Genomic DNA, 24,605 nt, shown 5'->3' with positions numbered 1-24,605 from the left:
AAAGAAAGAAAGAAAGTGAAAGTCACTCCGTCATATTCAACTGTTTGTGACCCCATGAACTGTAGGCTGCCAGGTTTCTCTGTCCATGGCACTCTCCTGGCAAGAATACTGGAGTGGGTAGCCAGCTATTCCCTTCTCCAGGGAATCTTCCTGACCAAGGGATCCCAAGTCTCCTGCACTGCAGCCGGACTCTGTACCATCTAAGCCACATTATTCAAATAAAAAACAAAAAATTTTGAAATAGTTTGGGGAAGTAAACATCTCTTTCCATTTATAGCCAAGTTAGGGATTTGAGTTTTGGCCAATGTTGCTGACCTCATTACAAAATCTGGGCTCCAGATTTATGTCATCAGAATGGCTTTCTTACAGTGGATCTGTTAACAATGAGTGTGCGGATAGTTCATTTTCTTGTGAGAGCAGCTGGAAGGCAGTCTTGAGGTGATGTTGAAGCATCACAAAAGTACCAGGAAACAGAAGACAACCAAAGCAAATCATCCACTGAAGTATCTGGAGAGGAGGAGCGGACATCTGAATCAAGTACTCTAACACATGGAGGACAACTGAAGACATAACAAGGGGGACAGTGTCATCAGTAAGCTCCTGTTGGGGACAGTGAGACACCCGGAACTGCAAACTACTTGCAGTCCATAGTGCTCGGGTTGGGTAATTTATAGTTCTACTTCATACCAGTTACTTCAACACACTGAAGGTGCTGAAGGCACCAGCTACTTATCTTTAGTCCTGAGGGAAATGGTTGTGAAAGTCTGGAGGAAGAACACACCTTTGCAATGTTGTAAGAAAGTCAGGAGATTTCCAAACCTAACACAGAGGACAAGACAGCAAGATCACCTGGAGACTTCTGCTTGAGAGAAAAGGGACAGCCTGCTTGTTCCTGGGGAGATGGGAAGCCAGTTCTGGGGCTGCACACTCTCCCCTCTGTTTCTGCTTCCCCAAACCCCACTTCCACAGAGAGTGAAAGAGACTTTCACTGAAGCCTTTCAGCATCTGGGGGCCTTTCCAATCCTCCTCAGAATGACTGTCTGACAATCACCCTGTGTTTCTCTTATCTATTGTCCTGGAGCTAAGTCCCTCTGAGTTCTGAACAACTCAACAAGCATTAGGCAGAACCAAGCAGATGCCACGTGCTGGCTGGGTGGTGGGGTGACAGGCATGAGGGGCACCCCTAGCTCTTGTTCTCCAGGAGCTCACACAGGGACACAGACTATGTGGGTAATATAAATAAAGTGCTATGTGAGCAGAGTCCAGGGCTGCTAATTCTGCTTCGTGGCCAAGAAGCCTTCGTGGAAAAGATGCAATTTTTCTTGTGTTTTGTATTCAGTAATCTGTGAAAATGCAGTGATAGTGGGAGGAAAGAAACATACTGACTGTCCGTGATTATCCTCTAGAACCTTCTTCTCTTACCCAGCAGGCTCAGAAAGGACCTTCCATGCGCTATGACGTCCCTGACCAAGCTGCTAAAATCTCATGTAGACCCATCCACATTAAGAAAATCCTAATATCTGGGCTTGTAGACATCTATAGAAAATACCAAGTGCATCTCTAAACCCACTACTGCATATCTCAGTAATCTACACCAGGAATAAATAATGAGGATAAACTGCAATTAGAAAAGACACATGCATCCCTGTGTTCAAGCAGCACTAGCCACAATAGCCAAGACATGGAGACAAGCTAAATGGCCACTGACAGGTGAATGGATAAAGATGTGGCGCCCATATAGAATCGAGTATTTTGGTGTTTGTTGTTGTTTAGTTTCTAAGATTTATCCGACTCTTCTGCAACCCCTTAGACTGTAGCCCACAAAGCTCCTCTGTCCATGAGATTTCCCAGGCAAGAATACTGAAGTGGGTTGCCACTTCCTTCTCCAGGGGATCTGTCTGACCCAGGAATCGAACCCACATCTCTTGTAGTCTCAAAGAATTGGCAAGCAGATTCTTTACCACTGAGGCACCAGGGAAGCCTCAGTTATAAAATAAATTGAAATATGAAATAATGTCATTTGCAGCAACATAGGTGAATATAGAGATGATCATACTATTGAAATAAGTCAGACAGAGGAAGACAAGTATCATGTGATGTCACTTTTATGTGCGATCTAAAAGAATGACACACGGGAATATCTCTACAAAACAGAAACAGACTCACAGACGTAGAGAACAGACGTGGGTGCAGGAGGGCAGGGGGTGGGGTGGGGTGGAAGGCTGGGACAGCAGATGCAAGCTCTTATATAGGAGGGCCACACAACCAGGTCCTGCTGTACAGCACAGGGAACCGAATTCAGTACCTGTGATAAAGCATAATGTGGAAGAATATGAAAGACGATGTATATGTATGTATATATGTATGTATGTGTATATATATGTATATTACATGTATAACTGAATCAATTTGCAGCAATTAGCCCAACATTGCAAATCAACTATACTTCAATAAAATAAATTCTAAAAAAGAAATAAAACAATTAGCCACTAAACTACGCAGAGAAACAGAGATTATGTGATCTTTTTTTATGGCAATGTTTTAATATTTGTGTGCTAGATTCTCACGGTGCATTAAACCAAACAGGAACATGAGCAGACTAGCGTCTTAAAATCTGGCTAACTGTTTAGCAAATAAAAGTCGAGTGCCTGGGTGCCAGAGAGACTGCATGTGTCGAGCCTGTCATCCATCTGTTGTGTTCTCTGCCAACTGCTCCACTTGGGGTGTGAGTGGAAGGCATTAGGAGGGAATAAGAAACCATTAAGAAATAAAATCAACTGCAGAGTGAGCAAGTTTCTTTTTCTTTTTCCTGTTCTTCTATTACCTCTGTCCTTCTCAGGTTTCTGTTTATTTTGGTGCTAGCTGTATCAATAGACTGCCCGCAGATAAGACAATTAAATGAGACTCACGCTAGGTAAAGGCAGTCGTTTTTCACTGATAATTCAAGTATCATTCTTGTAACTTTAGTAAGTGAAGCCAACAAGTAGTGTGACAAAACTGTTTTGTGGTCATTTTTTTTCCATAAATAGACATTGCTTATGATAAGAAGTTCAATCCTATGTCCAGATTTAACTATCCCTTCATTTACTGCAGAATTCTCTGAAATACAAGAGTATACATGTGATTCTCTGTTAAGAGGTATTTTCTCTAACATAGAGCCCGTACCAGTTTTATAAATCTTGACAATTCACAGAACGGAAATATCCCGTTTTTAGAATAAAGCTGTGTTGCACTTTTTTTTCTCCTTATTTAGTTTGCAATTCAGACAATAAGTTGTCACATATAAATAGATAGTTTAACTTTTTTAACTTGGGAAGAACTCTGAAATTAGTCTTAATTCTTAATTTCACTGGCAAGCTGGGTGAAACCAGATAATACAGGGAGAAAGCCAAATGACAAAAATTCTGTAGTTCTCTCAAAACACTCCTGTAAGTTTCAGAGTTTCTCAGACATTAAGGCTACATCTGGACCAGGGCTGCTGCAGAGTTCATTATAATTCACAACAGCTACCACCCTTGTCTGTGCTTTTATAAATTGTAACAGCATCTGCCTTTTTTTCCTGAAGCTGCAGTCTTCTCATAAAATGTCTTTTTAAGGGAAAATTGAGATGCAAAGATCAGAGTCATTTCGTTTTCCAACAGAAAAGAAATACAAAGACAGTTAGGGAACAATGGATTTGCCTGGTTTAGTCTCATCCTGCTACAAATACTGGGGGCTTCAGAGTTTATGGTGAAAAGACCTGTCACACAAAACAGATCACAATGAGGATAGTTAGTCTGGTTATTTTTAAGTGCAACTTGGCAACTCTCTCCACGTTATCAGATACACTACTCTGGCGCCTTAGTGCATGTGACTTTTTACCTCTAGAAGTTTGATTTTTTTTTTTTTTTAATAAAGTCACGACACTAAGTGAAGCACTTGTATTTTTGATCAAATGATTATCTAAATCTTTTTGGTTAAGTGAATAAAAAATATACATATTTAGATATCAAACGCATATTTGGTGGAGAGCATAAAGAGAATTTTTTGGTTAGATGTTGAGGTTAGGTTAATCTGGAGAGTGTTCCCGTGACTGGCCTGCCTGGAGGTGGATGTGCAGGACAGACAAGATCTCCAGAGAGTCAGGTGTGGCAAACTCGAAAGAATATTTCAAATATAATTTTGAATTTGGAAACCAAACAAAATAAACTGTATTGTTTTCATAGTACTTATTTCAGAAGGTAAAGCTACACAAAATCCTTTCATTTGGTGAAAAACATGCTGATGATTTTCAAGAGGTGGACATAATTTTCTGAGGTTGGGAGGGTTATCTCTAAGGACAGGCAGATTATTGACATTTCTCAAAAGAAGTCGTACAAATGACCAACATGTACATGAAAAGGTGTTCAGGATCATTAACTTAAAGAAATGCAAATCAAAACCACAAGGAAATATCATTTAACATGTTAGAATGACTTTTATAAAAAAAGACAAAAGATAACAACTGTTGCCAAAGATGCAGAGAAAGGAACACTTATGTACTATTGGTTCAAATGTATTTTAAATAAGCAAACTAAATTTCATTTTTTCCTACTAAACCAAAATATGGAGCCTAAAATAAGGGTCTATAGATTTCATATTTAATTTCCAAATACATGGGGTTTCTAAAGTATACTTGATATTAATTTTTCATTTTGATGTTAATTTTTCATTTAAATGTTTTTTTCTTTGCAATCACCCTCTGTGTTTCGTCAGTCTTTTAACTTTACTGAGGCTTTCAATGGCTAAGTCAAAGATCTCTCTTGGTAAATGTCACATTGCACCTTAAATTATGTGGGCTATTTTCAAATATCTTTTGATATTGAATTTCTATAATAACAATTCCACGGTAATAAGAGAACAGACTCTATGTGATTTCAATACCTTTAGACCATGAAGTTTTTGCACCTTGCTTTGTCTCCCTGAATATATTCCAGTGTCTCTTAGTCTATGGGAACTTAGAATTTGTATCTTACTGTTGTATGAAAATTGTATAAATCTTAATTATGTTGAATTGGCTCATAGTGCATTTCAGGTCTACTATATCCTCCTACTTTTCTGTCCATTCTATAAATTTTTGAGAGTTTGATATTGTCCAATTAAAATCTTAATTTATCTACTTAAAAAGTAATTGCAATATACAGTTGAACTATACATAACTTTGTTCTGTATTTTCCAAGTCTCCTGTAAATGTGCTATCATACTTTCATAATTTAAAAAAGAAAGAATTAAAAAAAAAGGAACCCGTAGACTTCAAGACAAGGGACACTGCTCTCCCTGGAACAGGAAGGAGGAAAGCCCCCGTGCAGTTCCCTCTCTAGGCTGCAGGCAAACAAATTTAAGACCTAATTTGGAACTGTCTGCAAAAAAAAATGTGAGCAGCTCAGGGGCACTTCAGAGAAGAAAACATGGTAAAGGTGCAAAAACCATGGATTCATGTGGGTAGAGATTCAGATTCTGATTCCACTATTTATTCAGTTCAGTTCAGTCACTCAGTCGTGTCTGACTCTTTGCGACCCCATGGACTACAGCACGCCAGGCCTCCCTGTCCATCACCAAGTCCCGGAGTTAGTGGTGAAAATTGGGGGAAGTTTCTCCATCTATGAAACAATAACAATAAATCATACCTCATAGAGATATAGTGGGGAATTAATGAAATTATGTAAAGAAGTCTCTTGACACATAATAAACATTTAACACATAATAATCATTTAGTAAATGGCTGCTATTATTATTGTAAAAGTTTGTACTCATGAAATTTTCAGTTAGGTTGAAAATTCATTAGAGTCCTAATATCCAGTTTGTTTTAAGAAGTCAAAGTTATCTAAGATATGCAACTTTTATTTTAAATTTTCCACTTGATATATTTTGAATAAATAATACATATTCACTCAAATGAGTTCTAGTTTATTTAGTCTTTTAGTAAGCTAGAGTTTAGAATAACAAAATAATCAAACTGCTTTTTTTAAAAATTATTTCTATTGTTTACCAAATATTTATATATCAGGTCCTGAGCTGGGACTCTCATGAATTATTTCAGCTCATCTTTAAGGCAAAACTGGAAATTGATACAATATAATTTTTATTTCATAAAAAGAGAACTTAGAAACAATAAGTGATGTGCCCTAAATTACACAGAGCAAGGCTTTGAGCTGGGATTCAAATCCCAGATGTTTCTAACTCTGGGTATTTAATAACTGAATGGTAGAACAATGATGGCTATCACTTACTGCACACTTGCTCCATGAAAAGTAAAATTAACATTCTAAAAGTTTTCCCTCGAAAATAAACATTTTAAGACAAATTCCAAATAATTCAGAAGATTAAAAAATTGGTTTTAGCATAAATTAGGCTCTATATTTATTCAATTTTTTACTATCACATTATTAGGATGAAGATTATAATTATTCATATTTTAAAAAACTATCCTTAAAAAGCATATCTGATACATGAAATAGGGAGTGAAGCAGTTTTTTATCTGCAGTAATGAAGTAATGAAGGCAAGTAATGAAGGCAAGCACGCTCTGAGTGAGAAGTCTGGAGGTAACACAGAGGGCAGGATTTGCTCCCAGTGTCCACATCTCATTTTCCCACTGCACATCATGAGGATGTGAGTCGTGAGTACACGTATGTGTGTGTGCATGCTGTATATATGTATGTACGCACTTGTGTGATCTTATTAAACCACTCACTGTTCCTGGAAACTGGACCATCCAAAGTCCTCGTTTTGACTCACAGCGGTTTCTGTCCAAGTAAGCTTACCAGAAGTCCTTAGTGACTAACATCTAAGAACATTTGCTACATAGAGTATATTTTCTTATATGAACCCAGAATGGGAAGCTAACCAAATCTCTTATAAAAACCCTAGCTAAGCTGAATAATTGTAAAGGGAACAGTTATTTTCTTGCCATGTGTTGGCAGTAAGGTCACATATATTATCAGGTTAGAAAATCTATGCAAATCTGTGCAAGGTGATACATATTATAATTACAAAAAAGCATAATTAAATATTATAGTTCTTTTTTTTAATTTAAATTTTAATTATTATTATTTACTTTACAATATTATAGTTCTTATCTTTAAAGTCCTCATGATTCCATAATCCATCAACTGATTTCATAATATAGTGTTCACTATACTATTTTTCTCCTGGGCCCCAGAAGAAAAATGCCACCTTAAGAAACTAATACTTTGTTCAGGGCCTTGATTTAAAAATATTTACTGCTATCAAACTTCAAAGTATAGGTTTATTTTAGGATAATGGGATTTACATGCAAATCATTGAATTTAATACATGTATCACATTGTACATAAGTGTAAAGTGCAGTTATTATACAAATTCTACTCTGTGCTGCTGAGGGTAGGCTTCCCTTCATTAATATGACTAAAGTGAAAGGAAAGTGAAGTCGCTCAATCGTGTCTGACTCTTTGCGACCCCATGGACTGTAGCCTACCAAGCTCCTCTGTCCATGGGATTTTCCAGGCAACAGTAGCTGGAGTGGATTGCCATTTCCTTCTCCAGGGGATCTTCCCAACCCAGGGATGGAACCCAGGTCTCCTGCATTGTAGACAGATGCTTTACCGTCTGAGCCACCAGGGAAGTCTAGTTTAAATATTAAACCTTAAAATAAACTTCACTTTGAGAATATGATACCTGAGATATATGTTCTATGGCACTTTGCATGTGTTCTTGTTCCGAGTGAACCAATTCACCTTGTTTTATTTTGCCTTGTAACAGAACTCTTAAGCACTTCTAAAACAAGAACCCCAGAGAGTCACAAACGCAGAGAAGCAGAGTCCAAGATAAGCTTGGAGATGCTGTGTGGTCACTTCAGGTGATGGGTTAAGACTGTGGGAGCACACCTTTGAGGCTACATGATACTTTAGGAAGGATTTTTCTATGGAAACTTAGAATCAAGTTATTTTCGTTATAAAACAATGGAAATATTTTACCCCAGACATAAGTACCCATCTTTACAATATAATTTAAAATTTCTGAAAGTCTAAAATAAAAAAATTGATATATCTTCATTGGAGTCAAATATTGAAAACTTACGAATGCTATCAGATAACATAGCAGCTTTATTGCTCTTTTCATTTTGCATATATTTATTAGAGATATTTTAAATAAATGGTAACCTGTGGATTACAGAAATGAGAAAAACACTCTTGAGGTGACATTTCTTCACTGATGAATGTTATAGCCCTCTAACAGCTAAATGAATGACATGTTAGAAGCAGACCTAGCCCCATCAGTGGGACCTTGAAGAAAGGCTATGGTCAACAACTTGATGATTCTACAGACACTGCAAAGGTCCCAGAAGATGCGGGAAACCGGGACCCAAGAGCTGAGCACAGCCTGATACCATGTTTAGCCCCACAGGAGGCTTTACAGGTTCTCTGCTTGTCTATGACGCTCTTTGAGAGCAACTCAAGTAAGTTCGAGCCAAGCAAACTGCTGTGGGAAACATGAAACTGGGTTTGCCAGGACAACTGCAGCACGGCCACGACTCCTCTACCACGCTAGCTTTTAAGTTTCCCGGAGATGGTGTCTTCACTCAGATCTTGTGAGACTCACTTCTGTCATCTTTTTGACCAAATGGGCCCCTGGGGCTGAATATTCCTGTTCCCAGAAATACCAAGTCCAAATGAATCATCTCCAGCTGGAATGTTCTCTTGTATCTATTGAACTCTTACTATAGGTAGAGTGTAGGATGAATCACCACATGAAATGTTCTCTACAAATTTGGGCTTCTAAAAAAAGCAGCAGCATATTGAATTCTGAGTCGTGTTTGTCTCTGTAACACCACATTTTGCTCCAGTTCCTTCACTCAGCCTAAAATGCCCTCTCTTTTTTAAGAAACCCTGTATTTTTCTGGAGAGTTTCTTGACTTGCGTTATTCACTTCCTTGCCTGCTGCTTTCTTGCTCTCATGGCCCTTGATGAAGATGGATCTGATCAACTTCTGCCAGGGTTGAGCCTCTGAAGCTCTTGTACTGAGCCCCGTCTGCTGAGAGCAACTTCTTGGGAGTTGAGAGCTTCCTTCACAGACAACCTTATACCTAGTTTTATATGTTTTGGAGTTTCTGCAAATAGGATCCAAGAAATGTCATCTTGGTGCACAGAATTCAATTAACAGTGTTCAATACCAATCTTAGTAAATTATGTTTTAGAGTACAACAGGCGAATTTTATCTGCTTTCCCATCATTCATCATGTAAACACATATAAATCTTACTTTACACCCCAAAATAAAGAAGTCTAATAGTCTATTTCATAGTCCAAGTCCTCCAGTGATTCTTTACTTGGCTTAAAAAAAAAAGTTTGCATATTCAAGTAATTTTTCAAACCCCAATGATCTGAAATCTTAACGATCTGATTGTTATTTTAGGAAGAGACTGGTGAAATGAATGTACAAAGCAAATGTGGATGGAGCAATCTCTTTTAAGAGTTAGGAAATTTCATAGTGTTCTCTGGAGGATACTGCATTTTGCAGGAATTAGACCTTTAAACAGGTGTCTGAAGGAACTTTTACTTATTGAAGAGCCTTCGTTTAATGACAGCAACACAAATAAGCCCAAATACCTTGCTGCAAGGTATCACTGTTTGACAAAGTTTGTTCGGTTTTACAGATTTTGACATTTACAAGAGTAAATAATTTGGATATTAGACTGAATAATTCCTAAGAAAAACAACGCAGCAACAAAGAAGCATTCAGACATCCGAAACATGCTTAAGAAGGACTCAGAAAGTACCTTCGGAACCTCCTAGCACTTCAGCTTCACTCTAGTGACAATGTTAGGTTAATAACCACAGGGTCACAACCATCTAGATAATGAGGCAGTAATTAGTGCAGCTAGAACAGCTATGAAGATCTATGTTAAACTTATTTTACTGAAGAAGAGAATTTTCTTAGCATCAAACATGCGAACTCTAATAATTTAACAACTTAAGTGAAAAACAAGACAAGGTAATTGAAGTTTAATTTACAAATATAGCATTTTTTTTCAAGTTTGCTGAATAAGCATGCTAACTTCTTGTGAGTAGATTCATCATTTAGAATCATCTTTACAGTATCAGGGAAGACAATGTAAAAGCCATTTTACTCATGGATTGAAATAGATTTCTTGTACTGTTGTTTATCATGTCTCATATGGTACTATATTTTTAAATGTTTAGTTTATGTCTGTGGTGAAATGCATATTAAAAGATACTATATCATATGGTTGCTTATTTGAGGATTCTAAAAAAAAATGGATATAAATTAACTTATTTCCAAAACAGAAATAGAGTCACAGATATAGAAAACAGACTTATGGTTTCCAAAGAGGAAAGCAGGGGAGGGATAAATAAGAAGTTGGGGATTAACATATACATACTACTAGACATAAAACAGATAAACAAGGGCCCACATATAGCAGAGGGAGCTATATTCAATATTTTGTAATAACCTGTAGGAGAAAAGAAGCTGGAAAAGTGTAGATTTATTTTATTAGTATCTATCTATATAAACAGATATATCTATATAGATATAGATACATATCAGTGTAACAGAATCATTTTGCTACACACCTGAAACTAACAAAACCTTGTAAATCAAAGAAAAAGAAAGAAAGTGAAGTCCCTTAGTCATGTCTGACTCTTTGTGACCCCATGCGCTGCAGCATGCCAGGCTCCCCTGTCCATCACCAACCGCAGGAGCCTACTCAAATTCATGTCCATTGAGTCGGTGATGCCATACAACCATTCCATGTCGCCCCCTTCTCCTTCTTCAATCTTTCCCAGCATCAGGGTCTTTTCCAATAAGTCAATTCTTCGCATCAGGTGGCCAAAGTATTGGAGTTTCAGCTTTAGCATCAGTCCTTCCGATTAATATTCAGGACTGATTTCCTTTAAGATTGACTGGCTGGATATCCTTGCTGTCCGAGGGACTCTCAAGAGTCTTCTCCAACACAACAGTTCAAAAACATCAATTCTTTGGTGTTCAGCTTTCTTTATAGTCCAACTCTCACATCCATACATGACCACTTGAAAAACCATAGCTTTGACTAGACGGACCTCTGTTGGCAAAAGTTGTCTCTCCTTTTTAATATGCTGTCTAGGTTGGTCATAGCTTTTCTTCCAAGGAGCAAGCGTCTTTTAACTTCATGGCTGCAGTCACCATCAGCAGTGATTTTGGAGCCCAAGAAAGTAAAGTCTCTCACTGTTTTCATGGTTACTCCATCCATTTGCCATGAAGTGATGGGACCAGATGCGATGATCTTAGTTTTCTGAATGTTGAGTTTTAAGCCAGCTTTTTCACTCTCCGCTTTCACTTTCATCAAGAGGCTCTTTAGTTCTTTGCTTTCTGCCATAGGGTGGTGTCATCTGCATATCTGAGGTTATTGATATTTCTCCCAGCAATCTTGATTCCAGCTTGTGCTTCCTCCAGCCCAGCATTTCTCATGATGTACTCTACATATAAGTTAAGTAAGCAGGGTGACAATATACAGCCTTGACGTATTCCTTTCCCAATTTGGAACCAGTCTGTTGTTCCATGTCCAGTTCTAACTGTTGCTTCTTGACCTGCATACAGATGTCTTAGGAGGCAGGTCAGATGGTCTGGTATTCCCATCTCTTTAAGAATTTTCCAGTTTGTTGTGATCCACACAGTCAAAGGCTTTGGCATAGTCAGTAAAACAGAAGTAGATGGGTTTTTTTTCTGGAATTCTCTTGCTTTTTTTGATGATCCATCAGATGTTGGCAATTTGATCTCTGGTTCCTATGCCTTTTTTTAAATCCAGCTTGAACATCTAGAAGTTCACAGTTCACATATTGTTGAAGCCTGACTTGGAAGATTTTGAGCATTACTTTGTGCCAGAGTCCAGTTCAGCAGTCAGGGATTTAACCTGAAGAGATGAACGGTGTCGGTGAACGAGACAGCCTCTCAGTTTTTTGGACGGCCTGTTTATTTCAAGTTTAAGATTCTCTTTTATACTTTTACAAAAACATTAGGTCAGAGGTTTGACATTTTCAGTTCCCCCTCACCCAGATTTATTATCTCCATAAATCACTGTTGCTCTTCAAACAGAGTTCTTGCTTCAGCGATTCTCTCTGAATCAGCTTTACTATCTACTTTCTCTTATGTGTCCTATAGTTAACTTGTGATTACATTGTAACTCATGCTACATTCCTCAGTTTATTTCATATCTTTCTAAATCCTGTTTGCCCCTAAGGACTTAGCAGCAGCAGCAGCAGCTGTAGTATCTCTAAAATTCCTAACCTCTATAAGCTGTAGTAAAATATGCTAACTTTACAACATTCCTTAAATCCTTAACTTCTAACTATTTTAATTATTTCTAAGCCCTAAATTCAGTAAACTCCTTTGCCATAAACATTTTCCTCACAAATAGGCTTCAGATAGCAATCCCTCCCATGGCCTCAAGCTGCGGCCTCTGTGCTCATCCTAGAACACTCTTTTGTAAAAGTCCTTAAACAAATGTCAATGATTAACTTTATGAATTATTCTGAGCACAGCTGCAGAAGGCTTTGTGCCTTCTCATGCTCCTCTCAAGAACAATAAGCACCTTAATATTCCTTTTCAGTCAACTCAGCTGAGGAGAGGAAAAAACAAGTCAAAATTACAAGGCCTGACTCCTTCATCCCATGTCCGTGCCTGCGGAATGAAGGGAGGGGGCTGGGGCCGTGCCTCCATTTTGTCAGTAATGCCTAACGTGGCTCCTGACATCTCCCCCTTTTTTATTTTTTAGAACATAGGTATGAAACTCAGTAGACAGAGCAGAAACACTTCAGCTGAGTATTCTGAAAAGGCACGGGGCCATTACACAAATTAGAACTAAAGGCATAAGCACATGGCCATAGTAATCATTATTGTAGAAAAGGATCCATGGGAAAGATACCCCTCCAGATTTTCAAAGAGGGAATTAGAAAGCCATTGAGAGAAAAAGTCAGACTCCACCTGCTTCATATTCTGAATATCCTGATGTAACTTAGAAATATCAATACTAAAATCTGAATGATTCCAGACGCCTAAAATATGATTCCTAATGCATTCCCAAGAGTGCATGGACTCATTCACTTGTAGAGGGGTAACACACATCCATTTAAATTCAGCATGGCACCTTGAAGACAACTTAATCTTTAAATTTGTAATTTCTTGCCCCATAAGCAGAACTGCAGCAACTTTGCTAGTGTTGCTGCTAAGTCGCTTCAGTCGTGTCCGACTCTGTGCGACCCCATAGACAGCAGCCCACCAGGCTCCCCCGTCCCTGGGATTCTCCAGGCAAGAACACTGGAGTGGGTTGCCATTTCCTTCTCCACGCATGAAAGTAAAAAGTGAAAGCAAAGTCGCTCAGTTGTGTCCGACTCTTAGTGACCCCATGGACTGCAGCCTACCAAGCTCCTCTGTCCATGGGATTTTCCAGGCAAGTGTACTAGAGTGGGGTGCCATTGCTAGTGTGAGATGAGTGCAATTGTGCAGTAGTTTGAGCATTCTTTGGCATTGCCTTTCTTTGGGATTGGAATGAAAACTGACCTTTTCCAGTCCTGTGACCACTGCTGAGTTTTTCAAATTTGCTGGCATATTGAGTGCATCACTTTCACAGCATCATCTTTTAGGATTTGAAATAGCTCAACTGGAATTCCATCACCTCCACTAGCTTTGTTTGTAGTGATGTTTCCTAAGGCCCACTTGACTTCATCTTCCAGGATGTCTGGCTCTAGGTGACTGATCCCAACATCATGGTTATCTGGGTCATGAAGATCTTTTTTGTACAGTTCTTCTGTGTGTTCTTGCCACATCTTCTTAATATCTTCTGCTTCTTTTAGGTCCATACCATTTCTGTCCTTTATTGTGCCCATCTTTTCATGAAGTGTTCCCTTGGTATCTCTGACGTTTTTGAAGAGATCTTTCTCATAATACTGTTTTCCTCTATTTCTTTGCATTGATCACTGGAGAAGGTTTCTTATCTCTCCTTGTTATTCTTTGGAACTCTGCATTCAAACGGGTATGTCTTTCCTTTTCTCCTTTGCCTTTAGCTTCTCTTCTCTCAGCTATTTGTAAGGCCTCCTCAAGGCAGCCATTTTGCCTTTTTGCATTTCTTTTTCTTTGGGATGGTCTTGATCACTGCCTCCTGTACAGTGTCACGAACCTCTGTCCATAGTTCATCAGGCACTTTGTCTATGAGATCTAGTCCTTTGGATCTAATTCTCACTTCCACTGTGTAATCATAAGGGATTTGATTTAGGTCATAGCTGAATGGTCTAAAGATTTTCCCCACTTTCTTCCTCTCTCCTTCTCCCCCCTTCCCTCCCTACTTCTCCTTCTCCTTCCCCGTGTACCCAGAGGGGCCAGAGAGACTGACAGGTGGCTGTGACGGGGTGTAACCAGAGGCCATGGCTCGGGGATGGCTGAGGGCTTGGAGCCGCTGATGCCAAACCAGGACCAGGGAACCTGGGAAACACACTTGAGTTCACAGTTGGCCTGAGGGTTTTACATCTCATCAGAGAGCTCTCCCCATGCACATTGTGGAGTAAAAGGACATGTGCTCTTCTCCTGCGAGAACTCCAAAATTACACCTCGCTGCTGAACAACCATCTACAGGAGAATGTTGGATCCCACCAAAAAAATATACGCCACAAACAGGGGCAAAGGAAAAGCCACAGCAAGACGGTAAGAGGGACAAAATTGAATTTAGAATCAAACCCCGTACCCGCCAGAGACACTCGGAGTGCTCAACAGAATCTTTTGTGCACCAGGAGACTCCACAGACACTGAGCCAGACCTGCCTTTGAGTGTCTGAGTGTCTCCTGTGGAGGTCCGGGTCAGCAATGGCCTGCTGCAGGGGCAGGGGCTTCTGGGTGCAGCAGATCCAGGTATGGCATAAGCCCTCTTGGAGGAGGTCGCCATTAACCCAGCCATAGAGCCACCAGAACTTACACAGGACTGGGGAAACAGAGTCTTGGAGGGCACAAACAGAACCTTGTGCACACCAGGACCCAGGAAAAAGGAGCAGTGACCCCACAGGAGACTGATTCAGACTTGCCAGGAGTTTCCAGGAGTCTCCGGCAGAGGTGTGCGTCAGTGGTGGCCTGCTGCAGGGCCTGGGCCACTGCATGCAGCAGTGCGTGCATGGGACCTTTTGAAGGAGGTGGCCATTATCTTCAATACCTTCACCATGGGTCAAAAAACAGGGAGGGAACACAGTCCCGCCCACCAACAGAAAATCAACTGAGCCTGGCCCCGCCCATCAGAACAAGACCCAGTTTCCCTCTCAGTCAGTCTCTCCCATCAGGAAGTTTCCATCAACCTCTTATCCTCATCCATCAGAGGGCAGACAGAATGAAAACCACAATCATAGAAAAGATACTATACCAAACATAAAATAGTGAAGTTAAGAAGCCTTGGGTCTCTTAGAATAATGGCCAATGTTCTGGAGCAACTGTTTATTTGCAAAGGACCAGACAGCAAACATTTTAGAATCTCTGCTACAATCACCAAATGCTGTTGTGTACCACAAAAGCAGCCTTAGCCTCTATGAAGACACATGAGCATGACTATGTTCCAGTAGAACCTGATTTACAAAACTGCACAGCAGGCATTTTTTGGCAGCCCTCCCGCAGGGCCACAGTTTGCTGACTCACTTCCACCTCCTCCCAAATACCAGACTTTTCTGGGCACTTTCCCTTCCTATGTGATACAACTGAGTAAAATAGCCACAAAGTTTAATCAAGTAGCAAATCAGCATAGCTTTTCCCCAGGAATTCCAGGAGTACCCAATTCACCTTTAAGACCAACTGCACACTGAAATATAGGAATAGTCATTCGGAGTTTTTCAAATGTGTACTAACTGCTCAGGTTGTCATAGATGAGCTGCTTCTGCGTGCACCAAAGAGTATGAGTTGCTTTTGCTTGCACCAAAGAATATACCTTAAGTTCTTTCTTCATATTATTCACAAATTATTAAATTACACTGCTGACAATAAACCAATAGAGAGTTAGCAATAATTATCAAAGTGCTAATCAAAACTCAAACATTCTCCACACAGACATAAACAATTTAGCTTGTTATTTCTTTTACATTTATCAAAGATAGGGAATGACTCTTTCCTGTTCCTTCAACTAGTACCTGGTGCTTTCAAATCAAGTAAGTTATGAAATTTCAGACTCCAAGACACCTATATTTTTATATTTAGTGTGCCTGACCTTCCATTGCATCCTCCAGGAAAATCCCTGAAGCTGGGTTACTCCATTTATCTGCTTCCTGGCCTTCCACCTGCCTGGAAAAATTTGCTCAGTGAAGCTGATGAGCTACCTTTAATTGCTTTGATGGCTCTTTCACAAATTCAGTCTAATAAACTTATTCTTGAGACAGTGGAAACTAATGTAAACTCTTTGAATTTCTCTATCACTAATGCTTAGTAGAGATTAATAAATACATCAGAATTTTATGAGTATATAATACCATTATTACACTGATATTACATGTTTATTTAAGGTACACAAAAAAATGTCACCTTCGAGTTCCTACAGATTAGATGAGATTATATCAGATGCAGTAAAGTTGCCAAAAAAAAAAAAAGAACTTGTCAATTAATCTAATACATTCAATATTGGATTAGAAAGGATGAAAAAATATTCTTTACTTCCATAATGACATAGACCAAAAGTCAAAACCATAAATGTTAAATTCTACTTCTCTGAGGTTAAACAAGGGGAAATATTCCTTGTTTAAATGTTATGAACATATTTTGATTCAATTATTTATTATTGGTGTGGTGTGTCCTTTGGAAGGGGCATATAAGTAATGCTGGATCGGAAATAAAGGGAAATTCACTAGTAATCTCTGGGTCAACAGACTAGAGAAGTCAGAGTGGAAACTTCCATAGACTGAGATTAGAGGGTAGGGGTAGTAGAAAAAAATCAGTACTAAAGTTTTTCATTATAGAGTCAAGTAAGTTAACTTATTTCAGCTTAAATTATTTTGATTTTCTCTGAAACTATACCAGCAAAGCAATTATTTCAAAAAGCCTATACTTTGGGTGAAATGAACTTTATAGGGAAGATAATAATACAAAAATAAACTGGAAAATTATTCCCCAAATAGACCTCAGATCATACTTCCCCTTAGGTTCAGGAACATTGAAAGTGAGCTGCTCTTTGATAAAACGGAGGGCATATCAACTCTGAAGTGGGTGAAGGTATTAACAATGGTCTTAAAAAACTGAGAAAGTAAAGCGGTTGCTAAGTAATTAGGTTGCTAACTATACTTGCTAAGAAAAGGGAATTAAAAGATTTCATAAAATTACAATAATTGAGTCTAAATGAAAGAAAACCATTAATTATTATTTCATGTAATGTCATCCAGAGTTTAGTCTTGGAGAGAGGGCATGGTTAGAATGGTTTGATTAGGTGACCTGACACAGAATGCTCACCACAGCTGCGTGTCTTATGAGCAGTGGTTGAATCTCAAATCACGTTTCTCCATGAGAGCGGGTCATCAGCTTTATGAAGAAAAAAGCAGCCGTAAATCAGACTAATGAAGCTTCACAGTGTGGAGGAGAAAATAGGCAGTACAGATAAACATTAAGTCAAGCCAAAACTTGGGGCATTTTTTCCAAATATTTCTGATTCTTCACTATCTAGTTGGCAATATCAAGCTAAGGCTATGTAAAAGTTTTTTCTAAAGCTTTTGGTTTTTAAAGGAAAAAGTATAATAGAACATTAGTGAATAATATAACAGTTCTTTATGATTTAGCTTGCCTAGTTCTTTCTCTACAACCTGACTCTTCGCCTTGCCTGGCAAGGGCCCCTGGGCAACGGGGCACAGAATTCACAGGTTCTAGAAACAGCTGAGTTGATGACTTAGACTTTCTTTGTGGTATAACGTTCATTCATTCATTCAGCATATTTTTAGCTCCTATTATGTGCTGTTCTGTGTATGGTGCTTGCGGAACTCATATTCTAGTGGGGAAATAAACAGAGGCATAATAATAACATGGCAAGTAACAATAAAAGTGCTATGAAGATAAAGAACATAGAGGTAGAATGAAAGGATGCTTTTTACATAGCAATGTCATAAAGACCTTTCTATTTCAAAGTGATTTATGAGACAGAGCCTAAATGATGTGATGGAAAGAGCCAAGTGAAAATCCAGAAGAAAATTCCAGGTATAGGTAGCCTGGTACATTGACCCTGAAACAGACATGAACCGGGGGAGTGCAGGAGAGACGGTTAGTCCAGTTAGGATGGGCTTGACTCATTGTGGGGAACACTGTGGCCCCTGGAAAGAGCTTCAGTACTACCTTGAGGGAAACAGGAAGCCACTGGTGGGTTTTGATCCACGTGAAACAGGATTTAATTACAGGACTATTCAGAACAGTCTAACTCATAGTGAACTGGCATAAATAAAAGTAAAATTTGCTCTTTATGAAGCAGACACAGATTACAGTAAGGATTCTCAAAACTTAACACCTTTAGGAACATTGTAATGAGTAGTACATAATTTGAAAAGAGATTTGGAAACCGTGTTCTCAAAACCTGTTCCATTTTATCTCCTTGGGCCAAAAGTACAGTGCACCAAAAGACTAGTAATATATACCTTATAGTTAATGAAAAAAGTTAAATTACAGTTACCTCTGGATGGTTCCTAACCAGCATCATCTAAGCATAACAATGTAAGGAATCTCTTGAAAAACTAGCACGCTATATTTAAGAAAAGTCTTGTCAAATAATATTGGGAACAAAATAAACACAGATTTGAATGAATGACTTAAATCATTGATCTTTTGAAGAAATAACTATCATTAAATTATTAGTATTTATTATAAGTAGCCATATAATAACAGCTCAAAATTTTTATAACCTAAAACATTTAATCAACTGAAAATTCTAAGGGACTCTTTCACAAAGATTTGTTTGCTCTGGATCAAGCCGTAAAAGAAACTAAACTCAATGTAAAAGGATTATCTCCACCTCTCTTTCAACATGTAAGCAATTACACTGTAGATAGGAAAGCAGAGAAAACATACATTTATAAAGTATCTACTCTGTGCCAGTTCCTGCTGCTGCTACTGCTGCTAAGTCGCTTCAGTCGTGTCCGTCGCACGACCCCATAGACGGCAGCCCACCAGGCTCCACCATCCCTGGGATTCTCCAGGCAAGAACGCTGGAGTGGGTTGCCATTTCCTTCTCCAATGCATGAAAGTGAAAAGTGAAAGTGAAGTTGCTCAGTCGTGTCAGACTCTTCGTGACCCCACGCACTTCAGCCCACCAGGCTTCTCCGTCCATGGGATTTTCCAGGTACTGGAGTGGGTTGCCATTGCCTTCTCCTAGCACTAAGTATTTACTCTTCATAATAAGCTGCTGACTCAGCATTATAAAACATCAGTTTCAAAGCAAGTAAGAGATAGACAGGATTGAATCCCAAATGATTCAGGCTCCAAAGTGGTATTTCTGCTAATACACTGCCCCGCCAACCTCAATATCCTTTCTTGGTCTTAGCAGACCAAAAGGAAAACTTTGAGAATACTATCTGGTTGCCTCAGTAACACTCTACTTCTGATCATTTCACAAAATTGACTATTCAAAATGCCTAAGAGCAAAAATGACTTCTGATCTTCAAACTGTGCAGGCACTAATTTGAGCATCTACTTTAATAATGAAAATTATACACAAGACTCAAACACAGATGGAAAGCCATCTTTATTTACTGTATATTAAAGCTGCAGAATCAGAAAGTACAACAAGAACAGAAATTTACTCATAATCAAATCCTCAAAAGAAAACAATACACCTATGTTTATTACAAGTGCAAAGAAAGCTGATAACATTCATGCTATGGTCATCTGAGTTCATATTTGCACAGCAAGGGTTACGCTGGCTTAATTAAATGCTGGTGCATGTACTGAAACAATAAAGTAAGTATATCATTTAATTATTTGCCTTGTTCTCTAGATTATCAATATATTTTATCCCAGTTGTTTTTGCCTTGCCACAAAAATCTCTTGTCATTATGACTTTTGGGCAGTCTGGAAGTTAAAACAAATGTTAGTATTTTTTAAATGTATCATAAGTGGAAAATTATTTAATACATTATAACTCATACAGTTTTGTATATTTTATAGGCTTGGCATTTAATAAACCTGCTAATAATTATCATTTGTATTTCTGTGATATCAGTTGTGACATGATCTCTTTCGTTTTTTATTTTATTTGAGTCCTCTCTTTTTCTTTTGTGAATCTAGCTAATAGGCAGGTCAATTTTTTATCTCTTCAGAAAATCAGCTCTTAGCTTCATTGATTTTCTCAATTGTATTTTTATTCTCTATTTATTTCTGTTCTAATTTTTATTTGCTCCCTTATACTAACTTCAACTTCATTCATTTTTCTTTTTCTGGCTTGTTAAGGTAGAAAGTCAGGTTATTTATTTAAGCCTCTTTTTGTTTCTTGAGGCAAGCATCTATGACTATGAACTCCCTTCCTGGAACTGCTTTTGCTGCATCCCACAAGTTTTGGTATGTTATAGTTCCAGTTTTATTTGTCTCAAGGTACTTTTTAATTTCTTTTTTATTTTTTCTTTCATTCATTGATTACTCAGTAGCATACTGTTTAATCTCAACATCTATGAATTTTCCAGTTTTCTTTGTGTAATTAATTTCAAGTTTCATACCACTGTGGTGAGAAAAATATGCTTGATATAATTTCAATCCTTTTAATTCATTAAGACTTGTTTCATGGCCTAAAATACAATCTATTCTAGAAAATGTTCCATTTACACTTGAGAAAAATATATTCTATTGCTTTAAGAGGGAATATTCTATATATATCTCTTAAATTCATCTGGCTCATCTATCATTTAAGGCTAATGTTTCCTTATTGATTTTCTGTCTGGATGAGCTATCCATTGATGTAGTGGGGCATTAAAATTCCCTACTATTATTGTATTACTTATTATTTCTCCCTTTATATATGTTAATATTTTCTTAATATATTTAGCTTTATATATATTAGGTGCATAAATATTTACATATGTTACATCCTCTTGTTGGAATGATCACTTTATCATTATATAAAAGTCATCTTTGTCTCTTTTGACATTCTTTAAGGACTATTTTGTCAGATTAGCATAGCTACCTCAGCTACCTTTTGATTTCTATTTGCATGGAATACCTTTTTCCATCCCTTCACTTTCCGTTTGTGTGTGTATTTATATCTAAAGTGAGTGAACTGTAGGTAGTATTTAGGTGGATCTTGTTCTCAAACCATATTATAAAGCTATAGTAATTAAAACAGTATGGTATTCCCACAAAATAGACATATAGATCAATGGAACAGAATGTTGTTATTGTTTAGTTGCTAAGTCATGTCTACCTCTTTTGTGAACACATGGACTACAGCCTGCCAGATTCCTCTGTCCATGGGATTTCCCAAGCAAGAATACTGGAGTGACTGCCATTTCCTTCTCCAAGGGATCTTTCAAACCCGGGGATCACACCTGTATGTCCTGCATTAGCAGGCAGATTCTTCACCACTGAGCCACCAGGGAAGCCCATGGAACAGAACAGCGAACCCAAAAACAAACCCACACATGTATGGTTAATTAATTTATGACAAAGAAGTCAAGAATATACACTGAGGAAAGGACAGTCTCTTCAATATATAGTGTTGGCTACTTACAACAGCTAAGACATGGAAACAACCTAATTTGTCCATTGACAGAAGAATGGATAAAGAAGAAAGTCTTACTGTATAGCACAGGGAAATCTGCTCAATGTTATGTAGCACTCTGGGTGGATGGAAAGTTTCGGGGAGAATGGATAAATGTATATGTATGGCTGAATCCCGTTGCTGTCCACTTGAAACTACAACAATATTGCTAATCAGTTATACTCCAATATAAAATAAGTTAAAAAAAAAGATGTGGAATATTACTCAGTCATAAAAAAGAATGCAATTATGACATTTGCAGCAACAGGGATGGACCAAGAGATTAGGTCCATGCTAAGTGAAGTAAGCCAGACAGTGAAAGACAAATATGATACGATATTGCTTATACATGAAATCTGAATGGAAATACTATTTGCAAATCAGACATCTGGTAAGGCATATATAATTTTATACCCAAAATGCATAAAGAGGACATACAACTTAACAGGAAAAAAAGCGCACAATCCTATTCAAAGTGGGCAGAAAATCTGTATAGACATTTTTCCAAAGAAGATATACAGAAGGCCAACATCACTAATCATCAGGAAAATGCAAATCAAAACCACAATGAGATAACATCTCACAACTGCTAGAAAGGCTATTATCAAAAAGACAATATATAACAGGTGCTGGTGAGGATAGTTTGGTTGAAGTTTCCTGTGCAACTTTGATGGATCAGTCATTTAGCAGACTTCAGTCTCTTATCTTTTAAAATAAGAAGTCCATGTAGATTATGTAAATAATTTAAAACCATGGACTTTCCAGTTAAGACATGAAAAGAACTTAAACCTGTTTTACCTTGGAAAACAGTAAGAACATAATCAATATCTAACCTTAGCAGGAATTAATATATCTAGTAGTTAGCTAAAAAAAGACATGACTCAGAGAGTGGGGAAGAGGACAGTTGCATTCTGAGAAGGATGGGGAGAAGGGAAGGTAAGTCTCTAAGCATGAATCCTGGCTAGAATCAGATCCACACCCATCTGGCTGTCACCATCTCCTCCAGCACACTCTCTCTCCAGTCCCCAGACTGTTCCCTTCTTCTTCCCTTTGCTCAGTTGTGTCTGACTCTTTGCGACCAGGCTCCGCCACCCATGGGATTTTCCAGGCAAGAATGCTGGAGTGGGCTGCCATTTACTTCTCCAGGGGATCTTCCCAATGCCTGTTCCCTTAGGGTCCCTGTAATCCTCTACAGGACCTATTATGTGTGGCCTTGTAAGGTCTTCTATCTCCTTGCAGATGTAAAAATCCTCGCCAACAGGGAACATATCCTATTCTTTCTATTCCCTATAACATCTAGTACTAGGCCTCATGCAGAGAAGGTGTTCAACAAAGGTAAGCTGTTTGAATTAAGTGATGAAAAATCTCCAGTGGAGACCTGTCAGCAAACAGGAATTTGTCAAGTATTTGAAGAAGAAAATGCTAAACAAGGGTAAACACCAGCTAAGAAACAGACTTTCTTGCTTCACAATTTTGCTTGTGGTTTACAGGTACATTTTGAAAGTGAAATCACCCCGACTCTTGGCAACCACATGGACTGTAGCCTACCAGGCTCCTCCATCTATGGGATTTTCCAGGCAAGAGTACTGGTGTGGGTTGCCATTTCCTTCTCCAGGGGATCTTCCCAACCCAGAGATCGAACCCAGATCTCCTGCATAGCAGGAGAATAGACCAGCCTAATTAGGAACGCAAAAACAGATTTACATGCTGATACAGTCTTCGGTATTTCAATAATCAGCACTTAAATATATTCAATAGCTTTTTACAGAAATGCACATTTGTGTGGGACACAGAAAAAATCAGATGGAAACAAGTTTGAAGTCAACTTTGAGCATATCCTCTTTCATCCTGACAGCATTCGGTGGGGTCTTACCTGCTCTCCTTTCTGTCCAGGTGAGCCTGCTTCTCCCTGAGCAGAAATGAATTGTGTGTTAACACATATTCGGTCACACTGAACTAAATACATACAGTTTATAAATCAGCTGACCATAGTAAGACAAAGCTGTGCTCTCCTGGGAGTTGATGCAGACCCCTCTGCAGGGAGTCTCTTCTGCCCTCATCAAAGGCTCACTACCCACCTCTTCCAAACACCTGCCAGCATCATCTCCTCCTGGAGACCTGTCATGGGCTGGGATACGCACTCTCCTCCATGCCCCCTGTACCTCGTATAGCCTTTCTCACAGAGCTCACACTGTAGTACTGGTTGGTAGAGGAAATGCAAGGTTCCTCTAAATTTCTAACTTACACTCCTCCCCACTCCTCCAGCCAGGACAGGAAGCCCTGAGCCTGAGCATGCAAGAAGTCACAGCACTTTGGACCTCTAGGAGTTAGGACAAGTTTTCCTACCCTTGGGTACTGGTATAGAGGGAAGCTGTCCAGAGGTCACTCAGCCTACTTCAAGGACAGGTCCCACAATGCCATTAACATCCACAAAAGACATTCATGTCCCTCAATGGACTCAGGCTTCCTGGCCAGGGAAGGGCAAGCGAAACAAATTCTTTGGGCAATAACAGCCCTTCTGCATTCCCTATACAACTCACAGCAGAGGGGAAATCTGAGTGGGTATTTGAAGTAGTGGACAGATACAGTCTCCACACGACAGAAACACAGTATGTGGAATACCTTTGGGTATGTGTTGAAGGACAGGCTCTGTGTTTCCCATAACTTGTGAATTCCCATAAGTGAAAGTGAACTGCTCAGTTGTATCTGACTGTTTGCGACCCCATAGACTGTAGCCTACCAGGCTCCTCCGTCCATAGGATTTTCCAGGCAAGAGTATTGGAGTGGTTGCCATTTTCTTCTCCAGAATTTCCATGACTTAAGCCTATTCCTCGCATGTGTTTCATCCTCACACATAACTTGTCGTACAGGGTACTTGTTGT

The 24,605-nt window shown here is 38.8% G+C and overlaps 1 protein-coding gene across 1 annotated transcript in view; it reads right to left on the bottom strand.

The window, feature by feature from the left end:
* Positions 1-24,605, bottom strand: part of COL19A1 (collagen type XIX alpha 1 chain) — a 431,873-nt gene that overhangs the window by 329,038 nt on the left and 78,230 nt on the right. Inside the window, exon 8 of the mRNA XM_015472743.3 lies at positions 23,597-23,632. Coding sequence (XP_015328229.2) covers positions 23,597-23,632 — 36 coding nt within the window. The remainder of the gene's footprint in view (positions 1-23,596; positions 23,633-24,605) is intronic.

The sequence above is a fragment of the Bos taurus genome, chromosome 9, assembly GCF_002263795.3.
Source record: "Bos taurus isolate L1 Dominette 01449 registration number 42190680 breed Hereford chromosome 9, ARS-UCD2.0, whole genome shotgun sequence".
In the NCBI taxonomy this organism is placed as follows: domain Eukaryota; kingdom Metazoa; phylum Chordata; class Mammalia; order Artiodactyla; family Bovidae; genus Bos; species Bos taurus.
This window is presented reverse-complemented; position numbering and strand designations above follow the sequence as displayed.